The following is a 9974-nucleotide window of genomic DNA, read 5'->3' as shown; positions in this document are numbered from 1 at the left end:
TTGACTTCATAATAGTCTGCTAGGTTCTGCAAGCAGTGATATTTCTCCAGTGAAATATTAAAGACCCTGTGACACAGGCGCTTCTAAGATCTATGCAGACGAAAAAATAACCCCGTTCAGATAAATGGAACTGATCTTTAGTTGCAAACAATTATGCAAGAGGTCTGCTATGTGTGAATATATTGCATTAAAGTTTATATATATATATATATATATATATATATATATATATATATATATATATATATATATAGTGTCTTCTAGTGTAGAGGAGTGATAAAGAGGATAAGTTAACCAGCTATTTCTCTACCCCCAGGAAACATCTTAATACTGGCTGAACATGGCACCCTATTCTTCACTGCATTATCTATCTGTACATTTTCTTTGCATTGAAAACTAAAGAGCCAGTCTGTGAGAGGAGGATTGTCTCCTATTGAGATGAGGAACAAATGCCCATGACCTAGGTCACCTCTCCCAGCAGGATTTTACTGGAGCTTCCTATGTATAAATAAGATGGAGTATGTCAGAAGGCAGCCATACCATCTCACGCTGAGACGCTCAAGCCATTTACGTTTCACATAAACTTGTCAGACCAATCACACAGTCAATACAACCTGACTACTAAGAGATTCTGGCTGCACCCTGGTATTAAATAAGCATGGCAAAGCGCCTAGAAAGAAAAGCACGTTTTGGCAGTGCCTCGATTTTACCATAAGGATTGTGAAGGTTCATAGTCCTGAGCAATGCTTATGTACTGCATGAAGGGAGTCACTATGTGCCACTAACCCTACAATAATGTACATGTGGAACCATATCCAAACACAACAGAAGCATGCAGATATTGCCAGGGATTAGCAACACATTTGTAGAGATTTCCACAATGGAAAAATGTGGGCTTAATCTAACAGTATATCCATATATGAAAAAATGATGGCAACGTTTTTTGCAACTGTTCAATACATTTGAATGGGGTGTGTGGAAATGTAAGGCCATGCTGCAAAAACAACAGGTCCAAATTTTCACAGGTAAGCCCTTGGATCTCCAAAACGGCAGATCCTGTGAGGTGTTTGTGGTATAGAGTGGTTATACATTGGCACCAGGTTCATGGGCACTAAACGCACAGTGCTGCATGTGAGGAGAGCCTGCTCACGTGCTGGGCTTGGGACACCCTAAAGGGCACTTGCAGCTCATTTGTATGCAGAAAAAAAGGAATTTTTTTTCTTCTTAATCCTAAGGATATCTGTTGCCACATTTTTGTAATTATTTCATTATATATCTTCATGGGACAACACTGAAGATATGATACTTTGAAACTGCTGATCTAAAGTAGTCAGTGTACTGCTTGTATAACAGTGTAACTTGGTTGTGCCATCAAAATCACTCAACACACAGCCGTTAATATTTAAACCCCTGGAAACAAAAGTGAGTACACCCCTAAGTGAAAATGGACAATTTATGCCCTAAGTGTCAATATTTTCCGGCACTGACTGAACCTTTTGGGCATGGAGTTCACTAGAGCATCACAGGTTGCCACTGGAATCCTCTTCTGCGACAACTTCATGAAGCTAGTGGATGTTATAGACCTTGCGCTCCTCCACCTCCGAGGATGCTCCACAGATGCTAAATAGTGTTTAGGTCTGGAGACATGCTTGGCCAGTTCAGCACCTTAACCCTTTGTTTCTTAGGTAAGGCAGTGGTTGTCTTGGAGATGTGTTTAGAGTCATTATCAGGTTGGAATACTGCAATGCAGCACAGTTTCCGAACGGAGGAGATCATGCTCTGCTTTAGTATGTCAGAGAATGTTGGCATTCATGGTTCCCTCAATGAACTGTAGCCCCCCCACAACCGGCAGCACTCATGCAGCCCCAAACCATGACAATCCGACTACCATGCTTGACTCAACGTCTTTGGTCGTTGACCATGGTGAGGTCTGTTCAGAGTGGAATCAGTCTTGTTAAACCACTGCAAGGTCTTGGCCATCGTGCTGCAGCTCAGTTTCAGAGTGTTGGGAATCTTCTTATAGTCTAGGCCATCTTTATGTAGAGCAACAATTCTTTTTTGTCTCAGATCCTGGAGAGAGTTCTTTGCCATGAGCTGCCATGTTGAACTTCCAGTGCTCAGTATGGGAGTGTGTGAGCACAATATCGCCAAACTTAAGACATTTGCTCCTCATTCACATCTGTCACCCTTGTAACACTAACTAGTCACATGACACCAGCAAGGAAGAATGACTAATTGGGCACAATTTGTCCGATTTCAGTTAGGGTTGAACTCACTTTTGTTGCCAGGGGTTTAGATATTAATGGCTGTGTGTTGAGTGATTTTCATGGTACACAAAATTTACACTGTTATACAAGTTGCACACTGACTACTTTAGATTGTATCAAATCTTCAGTGTAGTCCCATGAAAATATATAATGAAATAATTACAAAAATGTGAGGGGTGTACTAACTTTTGTGTGATATTGTAAATATGAAACGGATTAAGGCTAGGTTCAAATCTGTGTTGGAGTTTCTATAGGAGACTCCACTGCAGATTTTGTCAGGCCTTCTTTCTCAGCTGCTTTCAGTATAAGACCAGCAGAAACCCGACTAACCCCATTATAGTCTATGGGGTCTGCAGGTAACTGCTTTTCTAGCAGATGGATCCTTTCGGTTCCCCATGAGGACCTAAACAACAGAGTGTTGAACAGTAGTGTGAACCTAGCGTGATATAACATATAAATACTTTTAAAACATTTATGAGATTTTTATATATGAGCACCTGTTCACACTGGGATGTGCAGTCTTAACCTTTTTTTGTTGTGTATATATAACACTGCAGTATAGGCATCCAATATAGACAAAGTCAATACACACAATTATACAATGTTAGCAATCATATGAAATAACTATCCCTTGCTTTATTACTTTTTGGTTACAATACATGACTTGGAGTGCCTACATATCAAGAAGACAGACTGCAGCATATTTTTACAGCAACGATGAGCAGTTTTAGCACTCATACATTTAAATAAAAAAAAAAAAAAAAAAAAAGGTTCTGTATCTGAATATGATAGAGAGAGGCAGTAACACTGTGATATTTAGGTAAAAGAGTGGATCCTGATAGGACTCCTAGTAGAGACAGTGAGAGTCCTGCTTACCTAGGTACAGATTTCCCAGCATCTGTGTACTGTGTCATTGTCTCTACTAGTCCTGTCACCCCATTACAAAATCTGCATGGCAAAACGCACATTGGGGCGCGTGATCTACACTTTGTCAGTATATACTATGTAATGTGACTTTGTATAGGTAACTCTACCTTATGTGGATTTAGCATGGTCTTTAGATTTTGTTGATACTTGTATTGAATATTATGAAATTTACATGGATATGCATTGTTAGTCCCTTTTTAATTATTATATATTATTTAGTAATAAACGATCATTTATGATTTATGAGTTTACAGGGCTTTGTATATTCACAGGGGGTATTTATTTCATCATCTCTAGTATCCTTTTTCTTGCTATGATATGGTGCAGAGGCTACACCAAATTTTTTAAACAAACTCTAGCAAAATGGAAGTATCCTCATAATGTGGCATCGTATTTTATCTGGCAATACAAATCATCTCTTCCCCATGGCGCTTACATCACTGCTGGAACATTAGCACATTTAGTGGTCAGAGTGGAAATGTGCAAGAACTTTACATTCACCCAACTGCTGGATTTGCAACATTAAATAGCTCCAGTACTCAAAACTGCTATAGAGGAAATTCCCTAAACTTTAGGAAAAGGTGTCTCAGCTATATGGTTGCCAACACTTTATATTAGGATAAAAATATACTGCTTTACCCAAACAATTAATTATATAAATATTTTTAGACAAATATCTCAACATATATGTAATAGATAATAAAAATACATCAATTGAAACAAATCTGTACGCACTAGAAAGAGTAATGTCCATATGTTAAACAGTTGTATATACAGCACACAGAACTTATAAATTGGCCACAAACTCCTTCACTTTATTATTGAGATGCTCACTAACTGAAGGATTGTCTTCAAATTCCTCATTAACATCTAACACAAGGACTGGGATATCCCTAATGTGCTGAAAATGGACATCGGTTGCCCTTTCTACCAGCCAGCCTTCATGCTGATCATGTAGCTTTTGGAGGTAGCCTTGAGTAACAGTCTTCTCTTCTCTCCGTGCCCTCTTCTGAAGTCTCTCTAAGCACTTTGCTGGGGTTGCTCGGAGATAGATAATCCCATCTAAGGAGGCTCTCTTGCCAAACTCCTCTATCAAAAATGAGTGCCAATCTTGGTACAAAGTCCACTCAATTTCATTTATATGGCCAAGTTCAAAAAGAGCCTTGGCAAATACAAACCTGTCACTGTACACCGACCTCTCAAATATCTGTACAGGGTCTCTCAGCTTCAGCAGATGCTCTGGAGGGGTCTCAATCTGAGCTTTAAAACGACCCATACAGGACAGTGTCTGAAAGGTGTATGACCAACGGGCAGGATTGTCATACAAGAGCTGCAGCAAATTGTCTACATCCTGGTGGGAAGCAGAATGGACATGCTGCCACTTCCGGAGAGGCTCGGCCATCAAACTCCATTCCTTCTGTGTGTCACATAACAGTTTCAAGAAAGTAGATTTACCTGCTGCAATGTTGCCTTCCACAGATAACTTCTTGACTGTCTTGACAGGCATAGTTCTACTGTCTGTAGCCAGTGAATTGCATTGTGAATGCACTGACCTTTGTCTCAACTCTGCCATTCTGCCAGCAATGTACTCACTTCCTTCTTTACAATGGGAAAGCTTGAACTTTAGTCTCCATGTGTTATATACAACTGTTCTTGTATCCAAAAGTCTTTTGGTTTTAGAATAAAACATCTGTTAATGAAAAACAGTTCTGGATTATTAGAAGTAATATTTTTTCATATATTAACCAAACTGTCCATCGGAGTCACATAATGTCACTGCTCATCAATTGTGGGCCAGGCAAACCATGTACAAGTCGTATATCTGAACAGTTATTACCTGTAAAAAAAAAAAATGGCAGTGTTTTGTATCTGTGAATCTCTGGTATCACCTTTAACTTAAATCATAGATACCTATATTATATATATTATATTTATATATATATATTCATAAATAGAGTTTGCTGAAAGCTCAACCGACTGCAAGTCTCATTGGCTAAAAGAGACAAATCCACACCCAGCACCTTCACAGAGGAGACACAATGGATGTGGTCATGTGATGCTTCATATCCAAACTGGCAAAGGTGCAGTCATGACATAGATTTAAAGCTACTGTATCAGGGCTCGTTCACATCTGCGCCCAGGTGTCTGTTCTGCAGGTTTCCATTTCCTGCATAAAACAGACCAGGATACGGAAACCTGCAGGAGTCTCTCTCACCCATTCATTTGAATGGGTGAGAAAGTTGTCCGGCCGTGAGCGTTTTGCGCTCTCCGCCGCGAAACCGGGTTTTTTTAATCCGGACACAGAGTCGGACATGCAGTACTCTGTGTCCGGATTAAAAAATCCGGTTTCGCGGCGGAGAGCATAAAACGCTCACTGCCGCACCTGGTCTGTGCTTTCTGGGGGCACAACTACATGCTGGGTGTCATCCCGCGCCCAGTGAGGATTTATAATTAAAAAGACAAGGGCAAAATACTTGCTGGACATCAGAGGGTGGCTTCAGCAACAATGACGCCCAGCATGGCCATACATTTCATATCCGCCGGGAGACTATGACTGGACACCCCTTTATTAAAAGCTATCACTGGTATAACACAGTGACATCTTACAGATACTGTAAATTGAGCAGTTTTATCAATGTTCCAAGATGTCCCCTAAGACTACAGAGTCTATAGTCAGACTCTCCAATGCACACTTCAGTGGTTGGGAGACTTGTGACTACGTCTTCTGAGATGTACAGTCATTCTAGAGATCATTGAGGGGAATGGACATCTCTGATCACTTCTTATGGTATGCCTTAGTAAAGGTTTAAAGGTGCAGTCTACAATATTTATTATTATCCTTTCCTTAAAGTGATTGGCTACTTTCAGACCAATATTGAGAAACAAAAGTTGGTATACTAATAAGATATACAATTTTCCAATATACTTTATGTATCAATTTCTTTTTTTCTTTTTTTTTTTTTTTTAGATCGCTGCTTGTTGTTATTCAATCTGCTAATTTCTAGTGGATAAAATTCTGACCATGGTCATGTGATGAGCACACGTGTATAGCTCGTTACCAGGCAGATGTCTGATTACTGTGCTAAGACAATAACGACCTGTGTGTTCATCACATGACTATGGACCGTATATCACATGACCATGGTCAGAATTTCATCCACTAGAAGCAAGCAGAATGAATAGAAGAAAGCAGAGATCTGGAAAACTAAGGGCTAGTTCACACGTGGGCAAAGGGGAGGTTTTTGACAGCGGAATTCGCTTCAAAAACCTCTCCTTTAACATGGTGGTCTATGTAGACCACTAGCTTTTTTTTTCCTCCTAGCGTTTTCCGCCTGAAGAAGCAACATGACCTTTCTTCAGGCGGAAAACGCCTGAAGAATTGCATAGAAGTGAATGGGAGGCAAAAACCGCGCGGTAAAAAACCGCGCGGTTTTTTGCACACAAAACCGCGCGTTTTTTTGCAAAAAACGCGTGGTTTTCGCCTGCAGTTTCTATAGCACATATAGGAAAAAAAAAACCCTAGCGAAAACCGCTAGCGAAAACCGCGTCAAAAACCTCGTCAAAAACCGCGTGGAATGCAAAAAACAGCGTCAAAAAAACTCCTCGAGGTTTTTTACCTCGCACAAATAAGCTAGGCGGTTTTCACGTGTGAACTGACCCTAAGAGGAAGTGATACACAAATTATATTGGAAAATTGTACAACTTTTTATTATACAAACAATAACATTTGTCTCTCAATATTGACCTTAAAGTAGACAATCCTTTTAAGATGCTGATTGGCCTAAGCACTCACAGGGACTTCTGCCAGAAAAAGGCCCAGGGAGCCACAGGATCATACAGCAGCCTGGTACACCAGAGCGCCAGGAACAGGTATGTTTTGGGGTTTTCTTTTAAAGGGATTCTAACACTAAATCGGTATTTTTTCTGCTTTAGATGTCAGAATAGCCTTTAGAAAGGCTATTCGTCTCTTACTTTTGGATGTGGTCTCCGCTACACCGTTCCTTAGAAATACCAGTATTTACTGGTATGCTAATGAGTTGTTTCGTGGCGATGGGGGCGTCCCCACTGCTGCCAGAGAACTCTCTCCAGCGACGCATCATCAAAAAAATGTCTGCCAGCCGGCATGCTCTACTAGTGTCTCGCTGGCAGAGCCGACTGCGCAGTCGGGCCCGCCCCCATTGCTGCGAGAGAACTCATTAGTGAAAACCGGTATTTCTAAGGAACGGCGCAGCGGAGACCACGTCTAAAGGTAAGAGACGAATAGCCTTTCTAAAGGCTATTCCGACGTCTAAAGCAGAAAAAATACCGATTTAGTGGTAGAATCCCTTTAAATATTTTCCACCTTCCCCGGCCTCCTGACACAATAATAAAATATTGTAATCAACCTCTTTAAAGGCAAAAATGGACAACCCTTTTAAAGTTTAAATTAGCTGGGTGCAGTGAAAAAAATCAGTGTGCTAGAATGAGGAAACAACCAACCACACAGGAAGAAGAAGACTAGAAATCACCTGTACTTCATATGTGTGACATAATATTGATGGTAATTACAGATTCCAAGTGACCTGGTGACAACTTATTGGGCTACATGTCAATTACGACAACCTGCTTTACGTACAGACCAGCAAGCTGCCTAGCATATACACGTCTTCTCTTAATAAGGGAAGTTATATAAGCTATGTATGTGAATTACAGAGAAGCCATTCCCACCATGCCCAGACTTTGTCCCCTCCGAGCCAGTCTGACCTACACGTGCAGGATGTGCCCGGCTCCGTGACGTCACGTGGTTCTGATGAGAGGAAGTGCCGGAGCCGAGGGCTTGTAATGTCATGTGACCATAGAGGCAGGAAAGGAGGGCTAGACAAGCGGGGTGATAGAGTGCGGAGTGTGGAGGCTGCCGGAGGTTACCTAAGCAGCTGAAAGACCTTGGTGATGTCAACACCATGTGATCAGTCACGTGAATGGGAGGAGTTAGTGGTTAGGACTGTATCAGGAAGAGCCAATGTATAACACTGTGTAAGGTGCAGACAAGTGAAAAGAGTGTGAGTGAGCACCATGGCCATTCACAGGCTGTGAGTGTGCCCTGTGCATGCTGATGAGTGCAGTGTATATGCAGCAGAGCTGTGTGTGTGGAAAGTGCATGGAGCAAGGCAGACTAATATAGACAGGGAGCAGAGCCTTGTGTCCAGTGTTCTGTTGGAAGGCATAGATGTCAGTCATGTGGTAACAGTCACTTAAAATTGCAACCCCCCCCCCCCCCTCCTCAAAAAAATCACTCTTTGCAGATTTTGACTTTATGGCTCAAATATATATATATATATATATATATATATATATATATATATATATATATATATATATATTGGACACATCTCAGGTGCCTTATGTACATTGTAAGGCTAGAGCTGCATCTTAGTCATGTGATGAAAAATCCCACGGCTTCAATGTGACAGAATGTCGCACAATATGATCTCACTGTGACGTGCATGCCTCTGCCATTGCTTCTAGGATTTAAAAACATACAAATGCAAAAAAAAATTACAGGAAAGATGGCAAAGAGAACAATCAAAGTCATGTGACTGTCTATGGGAGCGGGGTCACATGCAATACAAAGTCCGGACATGGTTGGATTTTTATGCAAGTGTCACGTCTCAGCATGCTGTATGTGACACCAAAGAAATGAATCTCTTTTTTTGTTGAGCGACAAGTGTTGCCATATAGTCCTGTCCTAACCCTACAGTGATTTAAAGCTGAGTTCACAATAGTTTTTTGGACCGGATTTTGACATGGAGGCAGCCTCAGAATCCGGCTCCAAAGAACTCTTGCAGCATTCCGCTCCAGATTAGGCCCAAATGAATAGAGTCTTGCGCCGCGGACGGCATGGCGGATTAGGCTAGGGCAGCTTGCTTTTTTTTTCCGCCAGCAGAAAAGAACCACTAGTGGAAAATAGAAGTGAACGGCTCCCATTGAAGTCAATTCTGCGTCAAAATACGGTCCAAAAAGCTCAGTGTGAACTCAGCATAACACATTTATACTGTAATCCAGACACCTTTACCTCTCTCTGCATTACATATTTTTACATGCTACTTCAATGTAGCTTTACCTTGTATTGTGTGGATACATAAAGACTTTTTGATCAGTTTTTATTTTTTTTGTTTTTGAGAGGTGAAATGATCAGAAAACATCAGTTGTGTCATCTGAATTTTTAGGTTTATGGCGCTTATAATGCAGAATAAATAACGTACTAATTAGAGATGAGCGAACACTAAAATGTTCGAGGTTCGAAATTCGATTCGAACAGCCGCTCAATGTTCGTGTGTTCGAACGGGTTTCGAACCCCATTATAGTCTATGGGGAACAGATACTCGTTAAGGGGGAAACCCAAATCCGTGTCTGGAGGGTCACCAAGTCCACTAAGACAACCCAGGAAATGATGCCAACACCTCTGGAATGACACTGGGACAGCAGGGGAAGCATGTCTGGGGGCATCTAACACACCAAAGACCCTCTATTACCCCAACATCACAGCCTAACAACTACACACTTTACACACTCAATACCACCTCTCTGACAGTAGGAAAACACCTTGAAACATGTGTATTTGGCACTTGCAGTGAGGAGAGCTTGTCACCAGCAGTGAATTTGGCCCTTGTAGTAAGTTGAGTTTGGCACCAACATTTGTTTTGAAAATCAGGGTGGATTGAGCCTCTAACCAGCAGAGTTTGGGCAAATTCATGGTGGAGGGAGCCTCTAAAAACCCCAGTTTGGACCAATTCATGGTGG

At 41.2% G+C, this 9974-nt stretch overlaps 1 protein-coding gene across 2 annotated transcripts; it reads right to left on the bottom strand.

Moving 5' to 3' along the window:
• Positions 1-3933: 3933 nt before the first annotated feature.
• LOC142204994 (deoxyguanosine kinase, mitochondrial-like) lies at positions 3934-8076 on the bottom strand. 2 transcript variants are annotated; one of them, XM_075276338.1, is made up of 2 exons: positions 7902-8076; positions 3934-5031 (listed from the first exon to the last, which is right to left on the bottom strand). In XM_075276338.1, exon 2 carries the CDS (start codon positions 4882-4884, stop codon positions 3982-3984), a length of 903 nt encoding a protein of 300 aa, XP_075132439.1. In that variant the 5' UTR covers positions 4885-5031; positions 7902-8076; the 3' UTR covers positions 3934-3981. The 2 variants fall into 2 exon arrangements, with proteins under 2 accessions (XP_075132439.1, XP_075132440.1); XM_075276339.1 differs by having other exon boundaries at positions 3934-4884; positions 7913-7971.
• Positions 8077-9974: the final 1898 nt, after the last annotated feature.

This window comes from Leptodactylus fuscus, chromosome 5 (genome assembly GCF_031893055.1).
Source record: "Leptodactylus fuscus isolate aLepFus1 chromosome 5, aLepFus1.hap2, whole genome shotgun sequence".
NCBI classification, from domain to species: domain Eukaryota; kingdom Metazoa; phylum Chordata; class Amphibia; order Anura; family Leptodactylidae; genus Leptodactylus; species Leptodactylus fuscus.
This window is presented reverse-complemented; position numbering and strand designations above follow the sequence as displayed.